The sequence below is a fragment of the Rattus norvegicus genome, chromosome 5, assembly GCF_036323735.1.
Source record: "Rattus norvegicus strain BN/NHsdMcwi chromosome 5, GRCr8, whole genome shotgun sequence".
Lineage (NCBI taxonomy): Eukaryota > Metazoa > Chordata > Mammalia > Rodentia > Muridae > Rattus > Rattus norvegicus.
This window is the reverse complement of record NC_086023.1, coordinates 22,860,920-22,887,815: the sequence shown is the minus strand read 5'-3', so window position 1 is coordinate 22,887,815 and position 26,896 is coordinate 22,860,920. Positions and strand designations below refer to the sequence as shown.

Sequence of the window (26,896 nt, the reverse complement as noted above, 5' to 3'; positions counted from 1 at the left end):
AAAGATACAGGAGAATGTCTACAATTTTTTTATGTGAAGAGAGGTGACTTACAGTACATGATCAATATTACTACAGAAAGCTAATTTTGAGCTTTGAGAACAGAGAAGGTCGAGGAATATTCAAGCATCAATTTAGAGGCTCCAGGTTTCAACAAATGGAAATTCTTGGCTAGGCTGGGCTTAGAATTATGGCAGACTTATCTGAGACTGGGAGCCTCTTTATTCTGGTAATGTGAGTCAGGAATTGAGAGCTAAGTTAAGGTTTTTGACTGACCTGTAGCTGGACCTTCTCCAGAGCTTGGGCTGAAGCTTCATATAGCCTTTCACAAGTTCTAATGGTGTTTCTAGCCGATGAGGCGCTTGACAAAAGAACCACAGTTCTGAGAAGCCTTGGATGACCTAGGTATTTCATTTTAAGAACAGTACACAGTTTTATGATCCAAATTGATTCCTTATTTCGAAACTGTGCTATACTGTCTTAAAGGAGAATAATGTAACTAATGATCTACCTAAATCAAACAAAAATTGATTTTTTTTTTGTTTCAACAGTTTCAGAGATTTCTAGGATTCGGCAGTGTTTTTTGTTTTTCCTCTTTCTTTTCTCTAAGGTTATTGATCTAGGAACACATTCTGAAGATTTTTCTGGGTAAGAGTGTACCTCAAGTTGTGATCTTGAGTTTTCCAGACTTGAGTATTTATAACAATTTTTACTGTAATCTTGAAGTTACTGATTTATTTTTTATGTGCCAATCTGCTTCTGTCTTATGTTGGGTAGGTGTGCTGGGTTAAGTCTTAATGGTTTGATCATAATACAGTTTTTATTGTTATTAAAGCTTTTCCTATTTTAAATTGCATTTACTTCTTAACTACACAATTTTCTAGATTAAACTATTTTTAAAGAAAAAAATACAATTTATGTCTAAGGCAGTTTCAACATCCATAGGAGGTGTATGTAAACACACTTCAAGACCTTAGGTAAAGGTTACAAATATATCTTACGAATTCCATCAGGACAACATTGATTTCATGAACACTTTAAATGAATTGATATTTTCATCAAAATTAGCATCTTCTGAACCTCAAGAAGTTCTGGGACAGTGTGACTCACTCAGTTATAATATATGTAAAAGTACAAAAATCGTCCCTTCAGGATTTTGCAAATAATACAGTTTGAATTTCATAGCTTCTAGATTCTGAGGACTCTAGTGTGTGTATTGTTACCTCTGTACTACAGTAACTAGATTGAAATGTAAGGTACAAAATGAAAAATGTTATTTTCATAAAAGATTGTGAGCAGTGCAGACTTCTCTGGAGACCGCATGCAGAAAATAAAGGAAGTTTTATGTAACAAAACAACAACAACAACAAAAAAAATGGATAGCCTGTCCATCAGTGCTATAGGTATTGGTATAAAATAGATGGAAAGTCTCTGCATACTTGGCTAACTGAGTTTCCTTTTGCCCGCCATTTTATCACCCTCTCCATATTCGCCTTCAGAAGTAACCCACAAAATCTATTTCTTTTATAAAGAGAATTTCTGAAGTCTTTGTTTCAGTGTCCTAATGGTCCCACATCTACCAAGGTATGCCAGAAATAGACCACAACTTACTCCTGAGCATGCACAAAATTGTGTCAAGAAAGTTTGAAGGATACAATCTCCTACTAGATATATTTTAAATAACAGACTTTATATTGATAGGACTTTATAAAGTAATATTTTAAATGTATTATTTGGTAATATCATAAATGTCTATAGTTTGTCTTGAACTTATCTAACCTCAACTCTCCCTGGAATTCCCCTCAACATGTTCCCTTCATACCTTCCTGTCATAATGAATATCTTCTACATTCTCTTCCCAACTTCATGTATCTCCCCTTTTAGAAAGGGACCCACTGTGATACAATTAGTGCTGCCTGTATGAATGTGGCTGTAGGGCCACTCAGTGGTACACAGTCAACCTACCATATGCTACACCACAGAAAAAAATTAACCCCTTTCTCAAGAGCCATCACTTATGTAAAAATTCCCACTAAGGGTTTGGTCTTGTGAGTGCCTCTCCTGCCTTGTTGGAATATTAACTAGATTGTTTTTTTGTCAGTCATGTGCAGGCAACTCTGTTCTGTGAGTTGAGAGTGTAACAGAGTGCCCTGTCAGGTCCAGAAGGCAAAATCTTGCTACGGTTATACCTGACCTCTGACCCTTACAATCAATCCTTCTTCCCCTTCTTCCATGAAGTTCTTTGAGACTTGGGGAGAGGAGGTATGATATAGATGTCCCATTATTATTTTAAATTTTTTTATGATTTTAATTGTATGTGTGTCTATTTGGAGGCACACGCACATATTAGCATGGGCACATTCATAATATGTTGGGGTGTCCCTGGGAGCTGGAATTATAGATAATGTGTGCACTGGAAGAACCGGGTCCTCCTTAAGAGCAACAGTACATGCTCGTCACGGCCAATCCATTTTCCCAGATCTTAGAGATCCCATTTAGAACTAGGTACTCCATAGTCATGTATTCTCTCAACGTTGACAGTTGGGTCTCTATATTGTGTCCACTGCATAAAGGAACATTGCTGAAGACACGTAACAGGTGCACTAATATATAAGTATAGAAATAAATATTTAGAGCACAATTTGATTCTTAGTCATTTTAGCAAGATAATGCTAATAGATTCCCTGCTGAGGCCTATCATAATCCCAGTCACAGGTTTATCATTCTAGACATGGGTCTCTCTTCTGGAGCAATTAGAAAGCTGTTGGTTATTCCCATAACATTCATTACAATAATGCACCAATAGATATATCTTGCAAAGCTGGTCATTATTGTTGTCCATGTGGGTTTAAATCTAGGTAGTTAAAATTTTCTTTCACCAGCAGTCTATAAACCATCATCTGCTCTGGGAAAGCTAGCCAGGGGGGATGAACCTTCCAGGGCAGTACTACTTTATTTCTCTTTATTCTAGGACCAAAGTCTGTAGTGTATTTAGCAATATAAAGTTATGATTGGTAGCCAAGAGCAATGCACCAAATAGACTGTACTGTTTTGGTGGTCTCCAGAATACCTTGACTGACAACTGGATGGCACTGAGCTATTTATATATTTATGTATTAATAGTCTATAGCTCTTCTGAAGAGATTAATACTTCCCCTCCATTAGAGTAGCTCCAATTAAGTTATTTATATATTATTATATTTTAAAGAAGTTTATAAAGTATTAGTCTTTCATGTGTATTTTTCAAACATCCTGTTTTAATTTTTTAAAACATTCAACACCTGATATAAAAATACGGCATGACATATGTGTGAAGCATTTGATTTTAAATTATCTTCTAATATTATCTAAGAACAAAAGTAGTATTTCTATTTCAATATTTTTATGTCTTTTCATTTTGGTCTTTATGCATTCATCAGTGGGCTTCGCTTTCAGTTAAGAGATACTATTAATGATACTCTGCTATACTTGCGGACAGAACCTAACATAACTGTTTTCTGAGAGGTTTCACTGAGCAGAAAGATGGAAAGACACACAGGAACCCACAGCCAAACATTAGGCAGAGCTTGTGGAGACTTGTGGAAGAGTTTAGTGAAGGAAGGGCGAGCTGGAGTGGTCAAGGACACCACAAGACGATCTATAGAGTCTACTAACCTAGGACCATAGCGGCTCACAGAGACTGAACAAGCAACTGGAGCATGTACGGTCTGGGCTGTACCTAGGTGAGCAGCTTGGTCTGCATGTGAGTGCCCTAACAATTGGAGCAGTGGTTGTCTTTGAGTGGATTCCGCTGCCTGCCTTTGGATCCCTTTTTCTTAGCCGGGCTGCCCTGTCTGGCCTCGGTGGGAGAGGATGTACTTAGCCTTGCTGCTACTAGATGTCCCACATCTGCCTGGGACCCATGGGGGGCTTCATCTTCTCTAAGGAGAAAAGGTAATAGTAGGAGGGGTTTGTGAAGGTGGACTGAGCTGAGCAGAGGGGGTGGGCTGGGATTGGGACACAATGAATAAATACATCAGAGAAAAAGAAGGCTACCACTTTAAAATGTCATAGTAAACATTCATTTACTTTTAGAGGATGCCCTAATTTTTCATGGGACATACTATTTCCCTTCTTCTATAAACAGAGGGAAATCATGCAAAACATACATCTGTTCTTAGAAACTTGGCCTGATTAAAAACACTAAACTTGTTAAATTAGCAGTTTTCAAGGTGGTATCACATACATTATTTATATTTCCATAAATACTTACTGCATAAGAATTGACATCTCTTGATGAAGGTTTTACTCCTGACCAAGATGGAATAACAGAAGCAACCAGGATCATTTCCCTAAATGACCAAATGGATTTGGATGTATTTGCCATCAACAACAAACAATAATGGCCCTAGAAAGATGGGCTACATTAAGTGAGCCCTCCAGTTACCAATGTCATTGTGTTAGGAAGCTTCTGGGGCACTCTCAAGGAAGGACGAACCCTGACAACAGACAGACCTCAGCGGTCTTCTTTTCTTTTCTTTTTTCTTTTCTTTTCCTTTCTTTTCTTTTCTTTTTTCTTTTCTTTTCTTTTATTTTCTTCTCGTCTCTTTCCTTTTCCTTTTCTTTTTTTTTTATTTTTTATTAACTTGAGTATTTCTTTTTTTTTTTTTATTAACTTGAGTATTTCTTATATACATTTCGAGTGTTATTCCCTTTCCCGGTTTCCGGGCAAACATCCCCCTCCCCCCTCCCCTTCCTTATGGGTGTTCCCCTCCCAACCCTCCCCCCATTGCCGCCCTCCCCCCATAGACTAGTTCACTGGGGGTTCAGTCTTAGCAGGACCCAGGGCTTCCCCTTCCACTGGTGCTCTTACTAGGATATTCATTGCTACCTATGGGGTCAGAGTCCAGGGTCAGTCCATGTATAGTCTTTAGGTAGTGGCTTACTCCCTGGAAGCTCTGGTTGCTTGGCATTGTTGTACTTTTGGGGTCTCGAGCCCCTTCAAGCTCTTCCAGTTCTTTCTCTGATTCCTTCAATAGGGGACCTATTCTCAGTTCAGTGGTTTGCTGCTGGCATTCGCCTCTATATTTGCTGTATTCTGGCTGTGTCTCTCAGGAGCGATCTACATCCGGCTCCTGTCGGTCTGCACTTCTTTGCTTCATCCATCTTGTCTAATTGGGTGGCTGTATATGTATGGGCCACATGTGGGGCAGGCTCTGAATGGGTGTTCCTTCAGTCTCTGTTTTAATCTTTGCCTCTCCCTTCCCTGCCAAGGGTATTCTTTTTCCTCATTTAAAGAAGGAGGGAAGCATTCACATTTTGATCATCCGTCTTGAGTTTCGTTTGTTCTAGGGATCTAGGGTACTTCAAGCATTTGGGCTAATAGCCACTTATCAATGAGTGCATACCATGTATGTCTTTCTGTGATTGGGTTAGCTCACTCAGGATGATATTTTCCAGTTCCAACCATTTGCCTACGAATTTCATAAAGTCGTTGTTTTTGATAGCTGAGTAATATTCCATTGTGTAGATGTACCACATTTTCTGTATCCATTCCTCTGTTGAAGGGCATCTGGGTTCTTTCCAGCTTCTGGCTATTATAAATAAGGCTGCGATGAACATAGTGGAGCACGTGTCTCTTTTATATGTTGAGGCATCTTTTGGGTATATGCCCAAGAGAGGTATAGCTGGATCCTCAGGCAGTTCAATGTCCAATTTTCTGAGGAACCTCCAGACTGATTTCCAGAATGGTTTTACCAGTCTGCAATCCCACCAACAATGGAGGAGTGTTCCTCTTTCTCCACATCCTCGCCAGCATCTGCTGTCACCTGAGTTTTTGATCTTAGCCAATCGCACTGGTGTGAGGTGAAATCTCAGGGTTGTTTTGATTTGCATTTCCCTTATGACTAAAGATGTTGAACATTTCTTTAGGTGTTTCTCAGCCATTCGGCATTCCTCAGCTGTGAATTCTTTGTTTAGCTCTGAACCCCAATTTTTAATAGGGTTATTTGTTTCCCTGCGGTCTAACTTCTTGAGTTCTTTGTATATTTTGGATATAAGGCCTCTATCTGTTGTAGGATTGGTAAAGATCTTTTCCCAATCTGTTGGTTGCCGTTTTGTCCTAACCACAGTGTCCTTTGCCTTACAGAAGCTTTGCAGTTTTATGAGATCCCATTTGTCGATTCTTGATCTTAGAGCATAAGCCATTGGTGTTTTGTTCAGGAAATTTTTTCCAGTGCCCATGTGTTCCAGATGCTTCCCTAGTTTTTCTTCTATTAGTTTGAGTGTGTCTGGTTTGATGTGGAGGTCCTTGATCCACTTGGACTTAAGCTTTGTACAGGGTGATAAGCATGGATCGATCTGCATTCTTCTACATGTTGCCCTCCAGTTGAACCAGCACCATTTGCTGAAAATGCTATCTTTTTTCCATTGGATGGTTTTGGCTCCTTTGTCAAAAATCAAGTGACCATAGGTGTGTGGGTTCATTTCTGGGTCTTCAATTCTATTCCATTGGTCTATCTGTCTGTCTCTGTACCAATACCATGCAGTTTTTATCACTATTGCTCTGTAATACTACTTGAGTTCAGGGATAGTGATTCCCCCTGAAGTCCTTTTATTGTTGAGGATAGCTTTAGCTATCCTGGGTTTTTTGTTATTCCAGATGAATTTGCAAATTGTTCTCTCTAACTCTTTGAAGAATTGGATTGGTATTTTGATGGGGATTGCATTGAATCTGTAGATTGCTTTTGGTAAAATGGCCATTTTTACTATATTAATCCTGCCAATCCATGAGCATGGGAGATCTTTCCATCTTCTGAGGTCTTCTTCAATTTCTTTCCTCAGTGTCTTGAAGTTCTTATTGTACAGATCTTTTACTTGCTTGGTTAAAGTCACACCGAGGTACTTTATATTATTTGGGTCTATTATGAAGGGTGTCGTTTCCCTTATTTCTTTCTCGGCTTGTTTCTCTTTTGTATAGAGGAAGGCAACTGATTTATTTGAGTTAATTTTATACCCAGCCACTTTGCTGAAGTTGTTTATCAGCTTTAGTAGTTCTCTGGTGGAACTTTTGGGATCACTTAAATATACTATCATATCATCTGCAAATAGTGATATTTTGACTTCTTCTTTACCAATCTGTATCCCCTTGATTTCCTTCTGTTGTCTGATTGCTCTGGCTAGAACTTCAAGAACTATATTGAATAAGTAGGGAGAGAGTGGGCAGCCTTGTCTAGTCCCTGATTTTAGTGGGATTGCTTCAAGTTTCTCTCCATTTAGTTTAATGTTAGCAACTGGTTTGCTGTATATGGCTTTTACTATGTTTAGGTATGGGCCTTGAATTCCTATTCTTTCCAGGACTTTTATCATGAAGGGGTGTTGAATTTTGTCAAATGCTTTCTCAGCATCTAATGAAATGATCATGTGGTTCTGTTCTTTCAGTTTGTTTATATAATGGATCATGTTGATGGTTTTCCGTATATTAAACCATCCCTGCATGCCTGGGATGAAGCCTACTTGATCATGGTGAATGATTGTTTTGATGTGCTCTTGAATTCGGTTTGCCAGAATTTTATTGAGTATTTTTGCGTCGATATTCATAAGGGAAATTGGTCTGAAGTTCTCTTTCTTTGTTGTGTCTTTGTGTGGTTTAGGTATAAGAGTAATTGTGGCTTCGTAGAAGGAATTCGGTAGGGCTCCATCTGTTTCAATTTGGTGGAATAGTTTGGATAATATTGGTATGAGGTCTTGTATGAAGGTTTGATAGAATTCTGCACTAAACCCGTCTGGACCTGGGCTCTTTTTTGGTTGGGAGACCTTTAATGACTGCTTCTATTTCCTTAGGAGTTATGGGGTTGTTTAACTGGTTTATCTGTTCCTGATTTAACTTCGATACCTGGTATCTGTCTAGGAAATTGTCCATTTCCTGAAGATTTTCAAATTTTGTTGAATATAGGTTTTTATAGTAAGATCTGATGATTTTTTGAATTTCCTCTGAATCTGTAGTTATGTCTCCCTTTTCATTTCTGATTTTGTTAATTTGGACACACTCTCTGTGTCCTCTCGTTAGTCTGGCTAAGGGTTTATCTATCTAGTTGATTTTCTCAAAGAACCAACTTTTGGTTCTGTTGATTCTTTCTATGGTCCTTTTTGTTTCTACTTGGTTGATTTCAGCTCTGAGTTTGATTATTTCCTGCCTTCTACTCCTCCTGGGTGTATTTGCTTCTTTTTGTTCTAGAGCTTTTAGGTGTGCTGTCAAGCTGCTGACATATGCTCTTTCCTGTTTCTTTCTGCAGGCACTCAACGCTATGAGTTTTCCTCTTAGCACAGCTTTCATTGTGTCCCATAAGTTTGAGTATGTTGTATCTTCATTTTCATTAAATTCTAAAAAGTTTTTAATTTCTTCCTTTATTTCTTCCTTGACCAGGTTATCCTTGAGTAGAGCATTGTTCAATTTCCACGTATATGTGGGCATTCTTCCCTTATTGTTATTGAAGACCAGTTTTAGGCCGTGGTGGTCCGATAGCACGCATGGGATTATATCTATCTTTCTGTACCTGTTGAGGCCCGTTTCTTGACCAATTATATGGTCAATTTTGGAGAAAGTACCTTGAGGAGCTGAGAAGAAGGTATATCCTTTTGCTTTAGGATAGAATGTTCTATAAATATCCGTTAAGTCCATTTGGCTCATGACTTCTCTTAGTCTGTCGACATCACTGTTTAATTTCTGTTTCCATGATCTGTCCATTGATGAGAGTGGGGTGTTGAAATCTCCCACTATTATTGTGTGAGGTGCAATGTGTGTTTTGAGCTTTAGTAAGGTTTCTTTTACGTATGTAGGTGCCCTTGCATTTGGGGCATAGATATTTAGGATTGAGAGTTCATCTTGGTGTATTTTTCCTTTGATGAATATGAAGTGTCCTTCCTTACCTTTTTTGATGACTTTTAGTTGGAAATTGATTTTATTTGATATTAGAATGGCTACTCCAGCTTGCTTCTTCTGACCATTTGCTTGGAAAGTTGTTTTCCAGCCTTTCACTCTGAGGTAGTGTCTGTCTTTGTCTCTGAGGTGTGTTTCCTGTAGGCAGCAGAATGCAGGGTCCTCGTTGCGTATCCAGTTTGTTAATCTATGTCTTTTTATTGGGGAGTTGAGGCCATTGATATTGAGAGATATTAAAAAATAGTGATTATTGTTTCCCTTTATATTCATATTTGGATGTGAGGTTATGTTTGTGTGCTTTCATTCTCTTTGTTTTGTTGCCAAGACGATTAGTTTCTTGCTTCTTCTAGGGTATAGCTTGCCTCCTTATGTTGGGCTTTACCATTTATTATCCTTTGTAGTGCTGGATTTCTGGAAAGATATTGTGTAAATTTGGTTTTGTCATGGAATATCTTGGTTTCTCCATCAATGTTAATTGAGAGTTTTGCTGGATACAGTAACCTGGGCTGGCATTTGTGTTCTCTTAGGGTCTGTATGACATCAGTCCAGGATCTTCTGGCCTTCATAGTTTCTGGCAAGAAGTCTGGTGTGATTCTGATAGGTCTCCCTTTATATGTTACTTGACCTTTTCCCCTTACTGCTTTTAATATTCTTTCTTTATTTTGTGCGTTTGGTGTTTTGACAATTATGTGACGGGAGGTGTTTCTTTTCTGGTCCAATCTATTTGGAGTTCTGTAGGCTTCTTGTATGTCTATGGGTATCTCTTTTTTTAGGTTAGGGAAGTTTTCTTCTATGATTTTGTTGAAGATATTTACTGGTCCTTTGAGCTGGGAGTCTTCACTCTCTTCTATACCTATTATCCTTAGGTTTGATCTTCTCATTGAGTCCTGGATTTCCTGTATGTTTTGGACCAGTAGCTTTTTCCGCTTTACATTATCTTTGACAGTTGAGTCAATGATTTCTATGGAATCTTCTGCTCCTGAGATTCTCTCTTCCATCTCTTGTATTCTGTTGGTGAAGCTTGTATCTACAGCTCCTTGTCTCTTCTTTTGGTTTTCTATATCCAGGGTTGTTTCCATGTGTTCTTTCTTGATTGCTTCTATTTCCATTTTTAATTCCTTCAACTGTTTGATTGTGTTTTCCTGGAATTCTTTCAGGGATTTTTGTGTCTCCTCTCTATGTGCTTCTACTTGTTTATTTATGTTTTCCTCGAATTCTTTCAGGGATTTTTGTGATTCCTCTCTGTAGGCTTCTACTTGTTCTCTAAGGGAGTTCTTCATGTCTTTCTTGAAGTCCTCCAGCATCATGATCAAATATGATTTTGAAACTAGATCTTGCTTTTCTGGTGTGTTTGGATATTCCGTGTTTGCTTTGGTGGGAGAATTGGGCTCCGATGATGCCATGTAGTCTTGGTTTCTGTTGCTTGTGTTCCTGCGCTTGCCTCTCGCCATCAGATTATCTCTAGTGTTAGTTTGTTCTGCTATTTCTGACAGTGGCTAGACTGTCCTATAAGCCTGTGTGTCAGGAGTGCTGTAGACCTGTTTTCCTCTCTTTCAGTCAGTTTTGGGGACAGAGTGTTCTGCTTTCGGGCGTGTAGTTTTTCCTCTCTACATGTCTTCAGCTGTTCCTGTGGGCCCGTGTCTTGAGTTCACCAGGCAGCTTTCTTGCAGCAGAAAATTTGGTCTTACCTGTGGTCCTGAGGCTCAAGTTCGCTTATGGGGTGCTGCCCACGGGCTCTCTGCAGAGGCAGCAACCAGGAAGACCTGTGCCGCCCCTTCCGGGAGCTTCAGTGCACCAGGGTTCCAGATGGTCTTTGGCTTTTTCCTCTGGCGTCCGAGATGTGTGTGCAGGGAGCAGGCTCTTCTGGTTTCCCAGGCTTGTCTGCCTCTCTGAAGGTTTAGCTCTCCCTCCCACGGGATTTGGGTGCAGAGAACTGTTTATCCGGTCTGTTTCTTTCAGGTTCCGGTGGTGTCTCAGGCGCAGGGGTCCTGCTGCTCCTAGGCCCTCCCCCACGGGAGCCCAGAGGCCTTATACAGTTTCCTCTTGGTCCAGGGATGTGGGCAGGGGTGAGCAGTGTTGGTGGTCTCTTCCGCTCTGCAGCCTCAGGAGTGCCCACCTGACCAGGCGGTTGGGTCTCTCTCCTCCTTTTCCTTTTCTTTTCTTTTCTTCTCGTCTCTTTTCTTTTCCTTTTCTTTTCTTTTCTTCTCGTCTCTTTTCTTTTCCTTTCCTTTTCTTTTCTTCTCGTCTCTTTTCTTTTCCTTTTCTTTTCTTTTCTTCTCGTCTCTTTTCTTTTCCTTTTCTTTTCTTTCTTTCTCTTTCTTTCTTCACTCTCTGCTCCCCCCCTCTCTCACTCCATCTCTCTTTTATGCCATATATGTGCTTCTGAAAAGTATTGATTTCCTTATAGCTTTCTTTCCATCCTAAAAATTTTAGGGTTATAGGTTGAAAGTGTGACAAAACTTCATATTGTGGCACTTTGGAAAGGTATTTGGTTTGTTTTCTATTAATAAACTCAATTGTAGTTGATAGTTATGTTCTTTTCATTCAACTTTGAACTGATCACCCACCTCTATTGGATATTCCTAAAAGATCTGCCTCTTGCATGAATCCTACTTGAAATACATAACTTGAATCAGTGTTGCCGAGATAATTATTATAATCATAGGTGTACCAGAAATGGACTGTTTAGTAATGTAAAAAAAATTAATATGTAGCATGGAGTTGATTTCTGCAAATAGCCCCTATTTTTAAATTATACCCTCTATAATTTTGTTTATGACATAAATTTGGTAGGGTTTTAATGTGAGCCATTTAGATATAAATATCATCTAAATATTATCATTAGCGACTTAAGCACAATTTTAGGGCAAAACTATATCTTCACAGCCTGGAATTCAACTTCCATAAACTATCTCACATATCACTTAGTACTAAATTGACAGAACTGTCATAGTAGAGAGCTGCCCATCTTTCATTCATTCATTTATCAAGGCAATTAAATTTGGAATATGGAGAAAAGAATTGTTGAGTAATACCTCACCTTTGTTCACAGCTGGAGGGTGGCCTGTGAACTTCTGAGGAGGAGTCTGGATCTCCTTTAGGCTATCCTTAATGTCCACCATCAAGGAGAGGACTTGTACAATATACCAGTCTAGCACTCACTTCCATGCAACATACATGGCATTATTCACTGTGTAGATGTATGCCAGGCTGCATCTACCCTAATAATTTAATATTTATTGCCTTTTATCTTTCAAAGTGGATAAGGAAGAATGAATTTAAAATAAGAACTGAGGCACCAGTAAAATGGCTCAGTGGGTAAAGTTACCTGCTACCAAGCCTTGTGACTAGAGTTTAATTTTAGTGACCCACAAGGTGGAAGAGGAAAATAAGACTCTCACAAGTTTTTCTCTGACCCTGCTCGCCAACTTGCATGTACTCATACACACTGTGTATGCATACACCCCTTATGTCACATGTACAATAAGTAAAAAAAGCATAATTAAAAATGAAGCAAAAAATCAGGAAGCTTATTATACTGTTGTAAAGAATAGCAGAGTCTGTTCTTTTTCTCTAAAAGAACTTCTTTTTTTCAGTGTTTTTTTTTTGAGTATCTGATTTGTGGATGCATTTGTAGTTATATAGAACCTATGTAACACTGCTTTCTACTAATTTGCCCCTACAAATGGTGTTATTTCTACTCCCTATCCTTGTGCTTCCTTCCTGCCATCTCTCATTTTTGATTCCTTCCTATGGGAGTGGGTGCTTTCCTGCTGCTGCTGCTGTTGTTGTTGTTGTTGTTGCTGCTGCTGCTGCTGCTGTTGTTGTTGCTCCAATTATCTTTTAATTAAATCACCATGGACCATTATTGAAAATCCTTAGGGCTCTCTTCAAACTATAAACAAGTGTTCATTTAAATGAAGTTTGAGGAATAGTTCTTTCTGAAGCGTATTTGTGAATTACTTGCAAAATCATCTTCTAAGTTCTCTCTCTCTCTCTCTCTCTCTCTCTCTCTCTCTCTCTCTCACACACACACACACACACACACAGAGAGAGAGAGAGAGAGAGAGAGAGAGAGAGAGAGAGAGAGAGAGAGAGAAGATGAATATACAGAGAGACCCATGTGGCTCCTTCAGTTTTCCATTTAATATAGTAATGATAGACCAAACTTGAGGTTCATCTGTGCTGAAACTTCTTCCCCATGTAGTTCACTACTCAAGTTTATTCTAAAATAGATACTCAGTGGTCATGAGTAAGGCATTATGCTTGAAGTAGTGTTTTCACTAAGCAAAGTTACATAGGGATGTAAAGAACTTGTCCATTCTCAAGTAAATAATGAACATTCTCACGTTAGTCAGTTTCTTGAATGAAAGCAGATGATTTCCGACCTATGCGTACATTATGTGAAGCACTGAGCAGTGGCATGCATGTGACTTGTATTTGATTAATGCTGAATATACAGTAGCCTGTTCCTGGAGCTGTGTTTGCTAAGCATTATCTCAAAATAGTAAGTGTAGACTCCTGGCTACTCTGACTCAACCTTATTCCAGAGGACACGGTAAGTAACTGGCATGTAAGTGTTGTGAGGAAAAAGAGGAAATGCTGGATAAATGGAGACCAGCCTGTGCACATTCTGTGAGTTTGTTTCCTGAAATGCAGTCACAAGAGCATGCATAGAGTTCCTCAGCAAACCCAAAGAGCTGAAGAAACATCAATGCTATGTTCTCTGAAAATTCCCATTCTTCCTACATATACATCCCTCCCATCCTCCCTGGCTCAGACTAAAAGGCTTTCTCTAAAACCAGACCACTAAAGAGTAGCATATTTCTGGGGATGCTTCTAGAGACTGGTAGATCAACAGGTAGCAGCTGGTGTGAATAGGTCACTACATGCTACAGTTTTCCTGAGATGTTCTTTCTTGTCTTAAATAAAACTTCTCTTGGTTGTTTGTAGTGTTTTAGAGATAGGGTCTCCTATATAGCCCATGTTGCCTACAACTTTGTGAACATGTTGCCTCAGGCATCCCAGTATTTCTTTTTTTGTTGTTGTTGTTGTTGTTGTTGAATATAGGTTTTTATAGTAAAATCTGATGATTTTTTGAATTTCCTCTGAATCTGTAGTTATGTCTCCCTTTTCATTTCTGATTTTGTTAATTTGGACGCACTCTCTGTGTCCTCTCGTTAGTCTGGCTAAGGGTTTATCTATCTTGTTGATTTTCTCAAAGAACCAACTTTTGGTTCTGTTGATTCTTTCTATGGTCCTTTTTGTTTCTACTTGGTTGATTTCAGCTCTGAGTTTGATTATTTCCTGCCTTCTACTCCTCCTGGGTGCATTTGCTTCTTTTTGTTCTAGAGCTTTTAGGTGTGCTGTCAAGCTGCTGACATATGGTCTTTCCTGTTTCTTTCTGCAGGCACTCAGCGCTATGAGTTTTCCTCTTAGCACAGCTTTCATTGTGTCCCATAAGTTTGGGTATGTTGTACCTTCATTTTCATTAAATTCTAAAAAGTTTTTAATTTCTTTCTTTATTTCTTCCTTGACCAGGTTATCATTGAGTAGAGCATTGTTCAATTTCCACGTATATGTGGGCATTCTTCCCTTATTGTTATTGAAGACCAGTTTTAGGCCGTGGTGGTCCGATAGCACGCATGGGATTATTTCTATCTTTCTGTACCGGTTGAGGCCCGTTTTTTGACCAATTATATGGTCAATTTTGGAGAAAGTACCATGAGGAGCTGAGAAGAAGGTATATCCTTTTGCTTTAGGATAGAATGTTCTATAAATATCCGTTAAGTCCATTTGGCTCATGACTTCTCTTAGTCTGTCTACATCTCTGTTTAATTTCTGTATCCATGCTCTGTCCATTGATGAGAGTGGGGTGTTGAAATCTCCCACTATTATTGTGTGAGGTGCAATGTGTGTTTTGAGCTTCAGTAAGGTTTCTTTTACGTATGTAGGTGCCCTTGTATTTGGGGCATAGATATTTAGGATTGAGAGTTCATCTTGGTGGATTTGTCCTTTGATGAATATGAAGTGTCCTTCCTTATCTTTTTTGATGACTTTTAGTTGAAAATTGATTTTATTTGATATTAGAATGTCTACTCCAGCTTGCTTCTTCTGACCATTTGCTTGGAAAGTTGTTTTCCAGGCTTTCACTCTGAGGTAGTGTCTGTCTTTGTCTCTGAGGTGTGTTTCCTGTAGGCAGCAGAATGAAGGGTCCTCGTTGCGTATCCAGTTTGTTAATCTATGTCTTTTTATTGGGGAGTTGAGGCCATTGATATTGAGAGATATTAAGGAATAGTGATTATTGCTTCCTGTTATATTCATATTTGGAAGTGAGGTTATGTTTGTGTGCTTTCATTCTCTTTGTTTTGTTGCCAAGACGATTAGTTTCTTGCTTCTTCTAGGGTATAGCTTGCCTCCTTATGTTGGGCTTTACCATTTATTATCCTTTGTAGTGCTGGATTTGTAGAAACATATTGTGTAAATTTGGTTTTGTCATGGAATATCTTGGTCTCTCCATCAATGTTAATTGAGAGTTTTGCAGGATACAGTAACCTGGGCTGGCATTTGTGTTCTCTTAGGGTCTGTATGACATCAGTCCAGGATCTTCTGGCCTTCATAGTTTCTGGCGAGAAGTCTGGTGTGATTCTGATAGGTCTCCCTTTATATGTTACTTGACCTTTTTCCCTTACTGCTTTTAATATTCTTTCTTTATTTTGTGCGTTTGGTGTTTTGACAATTATGTGACGGGAGGTGTTTCTTTTCTGGTCCAATCTATTTGGAGTTCTGTAGGCTTCTTGTATGTCTATGGGTATCTCTTTTTTTAGGTTAGGGAAGTTTTCTTCTATGATTTTGTTGAAGATATTTACTGGTCCTTTGAGCTGGGAGTCTTCACTCTCTTCTATACCTATTATCCTTAGGTTTGATCTTCTCATTGAGTCCTGGATTTCCTGTATGTTTTGGACCAGTAGCTTTTTCCGCTTTACATTATCTTTGACAGTTGAGTCAATGATTTCTATGGAATCTTCTGCTCCTGAGATTCTCTCTTCCATCTCTTGTATTCTGTTGGTGAAGCTTGTATCTACAGCTCCTTGTCTCTTCTTTTGGTTTTCTATATCCAGGGTTGTTTCCATGTGTTCTTTCTTGATTGCTTCTATTTCCATTTTTAATTCCTTCAACTGTTTGATTGTGTTTTCCTGGAATTCTTTCAGAGATTTTTGTGTCTCCTCTCTATGGGCTTCTACTTGTTTATTTATGTTTTCCTGGAATTCTTTCAGGGATTTTTGTGTCTCCTCTCTATGGGCTTCTACTTGTTTATTTATGTTTTCCTGGAGTTCTTTCAGGCATTTTTGCGATTCCTCTCTGTAGGCTTCTACTTGTTCTCTAAGGGAGTTCTTCACGTCTTTCTTGAAGTCCTCCAGCATCATGATCAAAAATGATTTTGAAACTAGATCTTGCTTTTCTGGTGTGTTTGGATATTCCATGTTTGTTTTGATGGGAGAATTGGGCTCCGATGGTGCCATGTAGTCTTGGTTTCTGTTGCTTGGGTTCCTGCACTTGCCTCTCGCCATCAGATTATCTCTAGTGTTACTTTGTTCTGCTATTTCTGACAGTGGCTAGACTGTCCTATAAGCCTGTGTGTCAGGAGTGCTGTAGACCTGTTTTCCTCTCTTTCAGTCAGTTATTGGGACAGAGTTGTAGAGGGCCGCAATAACATGCGCGACCATTAGATGGCGCTGGCTTCCACTGCGCCCCACGTGGAAGGCCAAGTCAGTCAAGATGGCGCCAGCCTTCGCTGTGCCAGCTGGCCCCCCTATCAGGAAGTTAACTGTGCGCATGTGCAAGAGTGCCTTCCTGCCAGGTCTTTGCCCATTCCAGGGCGTGCCTGATGAGATCATGAGTAAACAACCAATCAGGCGTGGATGCGTGCCCGAGGGTTAAATAGGCGCGCCTGGCTGGCGCGCGGGGCTTCTCCATGAGATAGGAATAAAGTATCACTCATAGCAAGAATTTCTATGTCTCGCGTGCTTCTTGCCGGCGGAAAGTCGTGCGCGGGACATTTGGTGCCGAGAAACCCGGGACAAAAACATCGCCGGTGCTACGAGAGGCCTCCATTTCATGGAAGAAATTCAGAAGCTATGGAATACAGGTAAAAAACTCTGAGAGACCATGGCTAGCCTTGATCTGCTCCAACTCAGTCCCCTGCAGGACGCGGCAGGTGCCGCTGTGGTTGCTCTGGCAACCCTCGGGCTTTTTCTATTGACCTTTGAGTTTCTAGCTACCGCCAAACGGCGTCAGAGGTCGCGTGGGAACTGCCCAGCTATAACAGCAAAGCGGAGAGTGTTGGGGGAAGGGCGAGACGACAAAGGGTCAGAAACAGAGGGTAGTGAAAAGTTGCAACGGGAAAAGGATCCTGATCGATCTCAAGCACCAGGCCCCCCTGCGGTCTTACCACCGGCAGGGGTGAAAAATTGGGGAAAGAATGCCCCGGGTGAGAAGGGAGGAGGTAAAAGGAACACAGTATTTTGGGAGAAAAACTTTGTCTTAGTGCTTATGAAAGGTGTAATTAAGCTCCCGCGCCGGCTCTGGGGATGCTGCGGCGTCCGGGCGCTGACGCGACAGCTTTACAGAGTCATACTGATCAGATTTGATAGAGGCAGACCGCCTGAAAATTTATTCAGGAGAATCAAACAAAAGGACATCTCAGTGCCTGTACACAGCCTGATAGAGTTAATGTAATTGGGTTGTGAGTAAAAATACTCAGGGCTGTGTTTCACTTCCATACCATTGGCGAATGTCGGTCGTACTGTTCAGATATCTCTCAGTGTCTTACAGAATTGGGTTTCAACACGTTGGTGGACTAGTCCAGGAATTGAGACAATCCATCGCCCATATCAGCTCCACTGGATGGATAGTCGCCGTGAACACCATCTGGCTTTTTCCCCTCTTTGTCTATTGTTTGTCTCTGGTGCACCAGGCTGTCCATGTCTGTCAGTTTATGTCTGTGGTTTTTGTTTCTCGTTGTATAAATGTTTTATGTTTCATGTTCAAAAGAAAAAATGGTAGAAAACTTTATCTGCTGGTCGTGCACACCTTGACTTGGTTTTAACTCGATTCAAAAAGGAACAAATGAATAAAAAACAGTTTCAATCAGGTTTTTGAAGCCCTGTGCCTAGAGCCAGGTGTCTAGATTAGCTGGAGAAGCTGACCAGAAGCTAAGCGTCTACACGAGCTGATCTTAAAAGCACCAACAGCTTCTTCATACAAGAGTTGATAGCTGTTTCTCTTAAAAAAAAAAATCCCTGACTTATTACTTGACTCAACAGGTGACAAGGTGCTTCTCCTAAAATCATAACAAAAGGGTAAAAATGGTGTTTGGTCTAAATATTAAAGATAGGTGTAGCCATTTCAATTTTGTTTCTTATTGGTTTTATATGTATAAATATGCTCTACTTGCCTTGGTTGTGGACTATTGGCTTCCAAGTTATTGGATATGTTTAAAAGGGTATAATATTGGTAACAGAAAGTTGACATAAAGCTAGTAATCTGGATGGAGTCATTTTAGATAGCGTGTGACATGGGCCAACCTAGGGAAACAGGTCTAAATTGAGGTAATGTTTTTATGGAATTCTTATGCTAGAAACCAGGCTTCTAAAAGAATTTAGGACATTGTCCCTGGTTGAGGTATTGGAGGCCACACCATTGTGAGTCCAAATGTAAGAATTGACAGTCAAACTTTTTAACATAATAGATAGACCTGTGGTGCCTTGGAGACTAGATTGTTCGTTGGAGGTTGAGTTTTGCTTTCCAAAGCTGTGGCTTGCCCAGAAGTTATCTGTATTTTAATGCTAATTCCACTGCCCCAAAAACAGCTGCGGAACAAGTTTTACTTTCCAAAGTTGTGGCTTGCCCAGAAGTTATCTGTATTTTAATGTTAATTTCCACTGCCCGGAGAACAGCTGCCTAGTCAAGTACTCAGAATTCAGGTGACCTTGTGGCTGTGTTCTGGTGTTACAAAGAGAACTTAAAGATTGTGATTTAGGATTGCCAGTGTTACATTGACTAACTCAAACTTATTTTTAATTAAGGAAAAATCAAACAGGTAGAGATTGTTACAGGATTTATAAGGATTGATGAGGTTTTAGAACTTGTGAGAGCATTACAGCCAGTTTCCTTACTCCAACTGCCATTTCAAGACAAATTTAGAGGATTGATTTTATACAATTTGTTTTCGTCATAACAATTGTGAGTTTTCATTTCGTGAGCTTGCTTAAAGTTTTAGAGAGCCCATAAAGTGATATCATTAAGAATGGTTAACAGCCTCATATTAGGTAATTTTGTTGCTTCTTCAGTGTAAGAAGTTAGAACTTAAATCTTTCTATGTATATGGAAATGTTTACTACAAACATTTGCTCTCAAAATGAGCTTTAATATTTGGGGAGTAGCTGTTACACTACTCCGGATAAGAATATTTAAAGCTAATTTTAAGCTTCTAAAGATATGTTAATTGGCTAAGTACCTCACCTTACCAGAGGACTTAGGTCTTTGTTATGCACATTGGAGATAAAGCTTCAGCTGTGTTAGTACAGAGTTGTGGACTAGAGTCATGGAAGTATTTTAAATAGAAACCTGGTAAAACATATCTTATTCCAAACAACAATTAATTGGTTACTACTAAATACTGATATTTGGCCTATTACATATACAAATTTTTCAGACAAAATTGATAATTTTACTCTTTACATGCTTTTGTACTTCCTACATATTTGTGCGTACAACCCATAGGAAATGCGCTTAGTACATTTATAGGTGGTTCATCTAATGAAAAGGCTACAGGTATGATTGGATCACTTGTTTATTCTCTTGAATTTCTATTGCTTCAACACAGATTATTTAATTCCATGCTTTAGCCGCTGTTTTTAAAATGTTAAAAAATCAAGCTTTCTATTCATATACTGATAGCCAATGTGTGGCTTGTGGTTTACAATTGATTTCAATTACTTAATGCTTTATTAGAGACAGGTTTTCTACTTGAAATCAGTGAGTGACGATTTCAATGTGAATTGTCTGACAACTCATTGTCCTTTCAGTGCTCTGGCTCAGACAACTAAACAAAACCATAGACCCTGCTCTTTAAAAATGGTAATAGAGTTGATAACACACCCTCACGAAAAGAGGAAGACTCCATTTGTTTACTTTCAACTCCCAGCCTCACCCTGCCAGCTCAGAGATTTCTAGTAAGACTAAATCTGGACAATATTTACAAGATTTGACATTTCTAATTAATGCTTATGTTTAGGTAAATAAAGTTTGTGAGGTGCTAGAAAAATGGCTTAGTGGTTAAGAGCACTATATACTGTTCCTTTATAGGACATTTAAAAACTCAAACTGGATTTTCTGGGCTCCTTAACAAGGGAGGAAAGATTCCAGACAGATTATAGGCCTTACATAGGAACAATTAGTCAAAAAATCTCATTCTTTATATATTCAATACAATTATGCTAGAGACAATAATTTGGTATACAAGTCAATTTATAAATACAAGTGCTCAGTGTCCTCAACTTAATCCTCGAGGACTTACCTTAATAAATAATATCTTTACTATATCTTTATAAATAAAAAGGGGGAGTTATCCCCGTATTCTAAATAATGCTCCTTTTATTTCAATTTTAAAATATTTCAATTTTAAAAATTTGGATGCCAAAGTTTATGGCACCCTACAACTAGGCATACTTCTGCCTAGGTGAAATAGAGAGATCCACTTATTGACATGTTCCTGTCCAGATATTTTATATGGGGAAGAGGGAATGTTTGTGTTTTTTCTACAGGATGCTACAAGAGTGTGCCAGCTGCCTGGGTGGTTGCTGAGACTTGCTGATCCTGGTTATTCAGCTCTCCTGGTTCGGGTCCCTGGAGTCATTCCTCTGCCCTGAGAGGAAGATAGAAGATTCCCCTTCATCCTTTGTCATCACAGAGATTTTGCCATTGCTGCAGTCAGTGTTACCGCTGCCTGCGTGTGTTCCCGTCCCATTGTGGCCTACACTCAGACTCTGTACACTGCTGTTTCCTGGAGAAGACTGGACTCTAGCTGTTACCCCTGTCCTTTCATTTCCCTGGTGACTCTTGCTGCCTTAACTGGTAACTGGTGTTGTCATTTTACAGACTGTAGCTTCACAGAAAGCTACCTGCGTAAAGCTACAATGACTGGAGAACTCTGTCCTGGTCATACAGATCTCAGAAATTGGTTCCATTGTCTGCTGGTTGTTCCAGAGAAAAATGACTGATCCTGAACTGTCCTGGAAAAGACCTTGACACTTTCGCTGCTATTGTAGCAGCCATTACTGCTGCAGACATTGTGTCTGCAGTGTCTGGAGTTATCCTCCCCCAATCTATTGTTAGACAAGTACAGTGGGTGAACTTTCTGGAGTAGTTACTAACAATTGGAAATTCTAAATTTCATTATAGGAGTGGCTTGACCACGGCCCTTGGTGGCAACAGCTGAGGAGGACCATATGAGGTGCCCACTACTTATCGGGAGTGGCTCTGTCTGATGCAGCCCTATGCTGTGGATCAGTGTTCATACTATGGTTGGTTTACAAACTCAGATCTCAACAGTAACATGACAAGGCCGTTATCACTCAAGCACTTGCAGCCATTTGAACAAAGGGCCTCACCTGGAATTTGGTCATCTTGTTCAGGATTTACTCTGTATTTGAGTTCCCTGCTCCTGCACCCCATGGACCTGTGGGTCCATTGCACTGGGAGGAGAGGGATACTCTCTGTATCTGAGTTCTCTGCTCCTGCACCCCATGGATCTGTGGATCCATTGCACTGGGATTGAGAGAGACTCAGTGTTCCTTTGATCAGCCATTGCACATCGCTGAGGTTTCCTCATTGCACGCAATAGGGTGATCATTTCTGCTATAAAATTATAATTATAAGGGTGAGATGTAGAGGGCCGCAATAACATGCGCGACCATTAGATGGCGCTGGCTTCCACTGCGCCCCACGTGGAAGGCCAAGTCAGTCAAGATGGCGCCAGCCTTTGCTGCGCCAGCTGGCCCCCCTATCAGGAAGTTAACTGTGCGCATGTGCAAGAGTGCCTTCCTGCCAGGTCTTTGCCCATTCCAGGGCGTGCCTGATGAGATCATGAGTAAACAACCAATCAGGCGTGGATGCGTGCCCGAGGGTTAAATAGGCACGCCTGGCTGGCGCGCGGGGCTTCTCCATGAGATAGGAATAAAGTATCACTCATAGCAAGAATTTCTATGTCTCCCGTGCTTCTTGCCGGCGGAAAGTCGCGCGCGGGACACAGTGTTCTGCTTTCGGGCGTGTAGTTTTTCCTCTCTACAGGTCTTCAGCTGTTCCTGTGGGCCTGTGTCTTGAGTTCACCAGCCAGCTATCTTGCAGCAGAAAATTTGGTCTTACCTGTGGTCCTGAGGCTCAAGTTCACTCATGGGGTGCTGCCCACGGGCTCTCTGCAGCAGCAGCAACCAGGAAGACCTGTGCCGCCCCTTCCGGGAGCTTCAGTGCACCAGGGTTCCAGATGGTCTTTGGCTTTTTCCTCTGGCGTCCGAGATGTGTGTGCAGGGAGCAGGCTCTTCTGGTTTCCCAGGCTTGTCTGCCTCTCTGAAGGTTTAGCTCTCCCTCCCATGGGATTTGGGTGCAGAGAGCTGTTTATCCGGTCTGTTTCCTTCAGGTTCTGGCGGTGTCTCAGGCAGGGGTCCTGCCGCTCCTGGGCCCTCCCCCACGGGAGCCCAGAGGCCTTATACAGTTTCCTCTTGGGCCAGGGATGTGGGCAGGGGTGAGCCAGGCCTGGACTTTTTAAAGCTTCAGAAATACATGTGCCTCCTGACAGTTTTAGCCTTTATATATCAGTCACACTGAAAATGTTTGTGCCTACAGGTGGCATCGTTGATCCACCCACTTCTGCCTGGAAAGAAGTCCTGGCACTTCTAAGTTGAGGGAGTCGTGTTTCCCGTCCACCCCAGTATTTCAAATACAGGCATTTGTGACCAAGCCTGGCCTATGGAAGATGTTTAACCAAGAATGACAACATATCACCCACAACCTCAGAGTACCATTATAGTTCAGGGTCAGTACACTGTGAATTTCAGGTAAGCTAGGGCTATATAATGAGACCATGTCTGAAAGAAACAAAGAAGGCAGGGAGGCAGGAGGCAGGCAGGCAGGCAGGCAGGCAGGCAGGCAGGCAGGCAGGAAGGAAGGAAGGAAGGAAGGAAGAAAGGTTGTGGTGAGACTCACTTGTAGAATATGCTTAAGAGGTGGAGGCAGAAATGGTCAGCCCCAAAAACACACACAAATTACAATCTACAGACTGAGAAGGTTATATTTAGAATAATATATATGTATAATGTATGTATATTTTTATCCATATACAATATCAGTGAAAAGCGAGACCATGAATTTGAAGAAGAATGGGGAAGGGTACTGGGAAAGCTTGGGGGGAGGACAGGGAAAGGAGATATCTTATAATTATTCAATAATAATAATAATCTAAAAGAGGTGACGATGGTAACATCATGAATTCAAAGCCGGCCTGCACTGCATGTGTGTTAGGAGCTAGAGGAAAGGCTCAAGTGATTAAGGGTAATTGTAACTCATCTAGACTATCAAGGTCCTATTCTTTGCTCCCACAAAGTGCCACATAACCATTTGCAACTCTAGTACCAAGGGACCTGGCTTCTTAGTAACTAGGCTGCCACTTTGGAAAGACCAATAACATAGAAGCCCTTGAAGTGCAAAATCAGTCTTGCTGAGCAAGAAGTGAACAGGAGACGATACTGATCAAAGCAGGGAGAAAAGAAGGAGGGCTTGACCAAAAGAAGCACAGATTCCTTGGAGAACCAGTGGGGCACTAAGGTACTGGTAAGAGCTGGCAGGGTAGTCCTGCATGTTTAAAAGTCAGTGAGAGTCTTCTTCCTCTGTCTTTTTACTTTGAAGTCTTGAGGACTAGCCCTAATTCCATGGCTAGTTACAAATAGCAGAAATATAAGACAAATCACTAATACTAAGCCCATGTATATTACAAATGTCACAAAAGAACATGAGGAACTAATCTAAGTTCACACATTTAACTTGGATAAACTCAGAGAGATTCCTTAGATATATAATCAAATTTTGATATAAAAATTAACTAATGTCTATTGAAATGGTTGAATTAATAATTAATAACCTCTTAAATCACAGTGTACTAGTCTACTGGCTCCCTGGTGACACTTACCAAACATTTCAGTAGGATGTAATGGAATTCTCTACAATCTCTTAAAAAGGAAAAAGTATTGCAACTACTTCCTAACTCATTTTATGAAGTAGAATTATTATTATAACATTGAAAAAGGAAATATACAATTAATATCCCTAATGAAGGATATGTCAAAACCTTCACAAAATGAAATCCTAATTATATGTACCAAATGAATTAGATACCACATGAGAGGTATTACAGATATAAAAGGCTGGCTTGACATCTAATAGTCAATGCAATTTTTCACATCAACAGATGATCAACATGTGATCATATCCAAGAGATGCAAAGCAAGCATTTGACAAAACTCAATACCCATTCATCATAAATCAGTTTACTGAACCAAAATTAGATTATAAGTTACTAAAAATCATGAAGAGCATCCTTGGGAATCTACAGCACATCACACTTATGGTGAAAAACAGACATTTTGATCCTAAAATCAATATGAAAACTAGGATGTTACCACTCAACACTCCCACACAACTAGAAACTGGAAAAGTCTGCAAGTATGTGGAATACAGAGGAATATGTAAAACTCAGTTACTTTATTGATACCACTATTGAAATGAAATCTGAAATTTAAAACATTAAAAAATGGTGTGGAACTTTCTTGAAAAGCTAGAAGTAAGGGTTTTTTTTTTTTTTTACTTTAAAATTGTTATTACCATGTGATTTAGCTATACCACTCCTGGGCAAACATCCAAAGGACTCCATAATGTATTCCAGAGACACGTGTCCATCTGTGTACACTGCTGCTCTCATCACAATAGCTGGGGAATTGAATCAGCTTAGGTGCTTATCACCTGATAAACAGATAATGAAGATGTGCTGCATATACACAGTGAAATTTTTAGTCAGCTGTAAGGAAAATGAAATTTTTAGGAAAACATGCAGAGCTCAAAAATATGATCTCTGGCCCAGAAAGAAACAGACTGCATGTCACCGTTCATATGGGAATCTTAGCTTTGAATTTTTTTTTAATTTATGTGTCTAATTTGGAGTAGCCGTGGAAGTTAGGAAGCCTGAAAGGTCCCATGAAATAGGCAAATCATACACGATATGAAAATGGAGTCAGGATGTTGCAGGGTGAAGGGTTAGGGGAGTAACATAGGCTATGGGTTCACTGAAACTAAGAATGTATGGGAAACATTTATGGAACCCACTATTTTTTAAGCTAACTAAAAATATTTTAAGGAGTCTGAACACAAAAATCCTTGCATGGGTGAACAGTGCTCCCCCCAGAAGACATGGGTTATTAAATCAAAATCTTTGTGTCAGGAATGAAATACCTCCCTACAAGTTATTGGTTTGGGAGACCCTAAAGAAACTCAAAGCAACACACATTGCCACTGCTCTTGGTTGTCCACCATAATCCTATGGTAAAACTCCACTGCTGAAGATATACTTCTGTTACTGGACATAGTGAAATCCAGAAGAAACTGAACTAAACACCTTCTTTCTCCTGGGTAGCATTCATGCTGCTTTATGACGCTGTCAAGCTGTTAGGAAAGTCATCAATGATATTACCCAGCAGTTGATCCTGAATGCTGCAATAGTGACCTGCCAGGCAGGAGCCAGTAACAGTGTAGGCTAATTGATTGCAGCTTGAAGACTGTGAAAGCAACTGGCAGCTTTCTGATTTTTATCCGAGGCCTGCTCCAAAGCACGGAATTCATGTCTGGTGTGCAAACCTGGTCAAACACCCATGATGCTGGACTTGGGAACCTACCACTGTTGTTTTACTCAGTGGACTGTGACCAATCTGCCTTCCAAATATTTATGCTATACACATAGACATTTTTCCTGTTCTAAATCGTATCCAGAGAAATTTCTTCTGCACTGGGTAGCCGTTAATACAAAGACTCATTTCTAGTGAAAAGTTTCATAAGTGACTGTTGCATGCTCTGCCCTAAATAGGACTACTATGTTAATCCCCCAATCCCAAAGCTGGATGAACATCACAGAAGAAAGTGTAGAATAAAATATAAGAGGCAGATGTTGTGATGCAAAGATGTGAAATGCTGTCTTCTAAACACGATGATGCCACAACACTTATGAACTCACTGTGGTGACAGTAATCTGCACAAAATCCCACAAGACCAGTCACTATTCCACCACTTAGACTAAAAAGACAGTGGAAGAGTGATGTGTTGGGAGAGAGGTTCACCAAGGAAGTGGGAGGAATGCATATATATACATATATGTACATGTATATCATTGTCAGAGAATAAGCAGGGTCCTTTAAAGTAGGGGTTGCAGAAGTGGTTAAATATATTAATGCTACCATGTGAGGAGCAGAAAAACTGAAATTTGAATCCTACGCATCTACACAAGAAGACAATACATGGAGATCATCCTGTGTTGTGGTAAATTCTCCAACCCAGATAAGCCTGTGCAATGAAAACACCACTCGATTAATATGAAATCAAGCTGCGTGCCTACATTGGGCAGATCTACCACTATAGTACTCTGTGAGACCCTTTATAACTTGTGGTTTCTCCAGGCCATGTGCTTCATCTCCATTTTTCTTCCACCTCCTCTTGCTCCATCATCCTTCTCTCTCTCTCCTCTTTCTCTCCCCCAAACTCCTCAGCTCCACCTTCCCTTCCCCTGCCCAATCACTGGCTCTAGCCTTTATTTTACAAGTTAAAAATGGGGAGAAATGGAGGCAGGATTCCCAGGGCAAGCTAGCTAGCTAAACTAGCAGAAT

At 40.2% G+C, this 26,896-nt stretch overlaps 1 protein-coding gene across 3 annotated transcripts in view; it reads right to left on the bottom strand.

Moving 5' to 3' along the window:
* The window catches only part of LOC108350924 (uncharacterized), an 82,766-nt gene that overhangs the window by 13,473 nt on the left and 42,397 nt on the right, over positions 1 to 26,896 (bottom strand). For 2 of the 3 annotated variants that reach the window (XM_063261258.1, XM_063261255.1), the window contains one exon: positions 275 to 399. The exons of the other annotated variant lie outside the window; for it this stretch is intronic. In XM_063261258.1, coding sequence (XP_063117328.1) covers positions 275 to 399 — 125 coding nt within the window. The remainder of the gene's footprint in view (positions 1 to 274; positions 400 to 26,896) is intronic. 3 annotated transcript variants of the gene reach the window in all.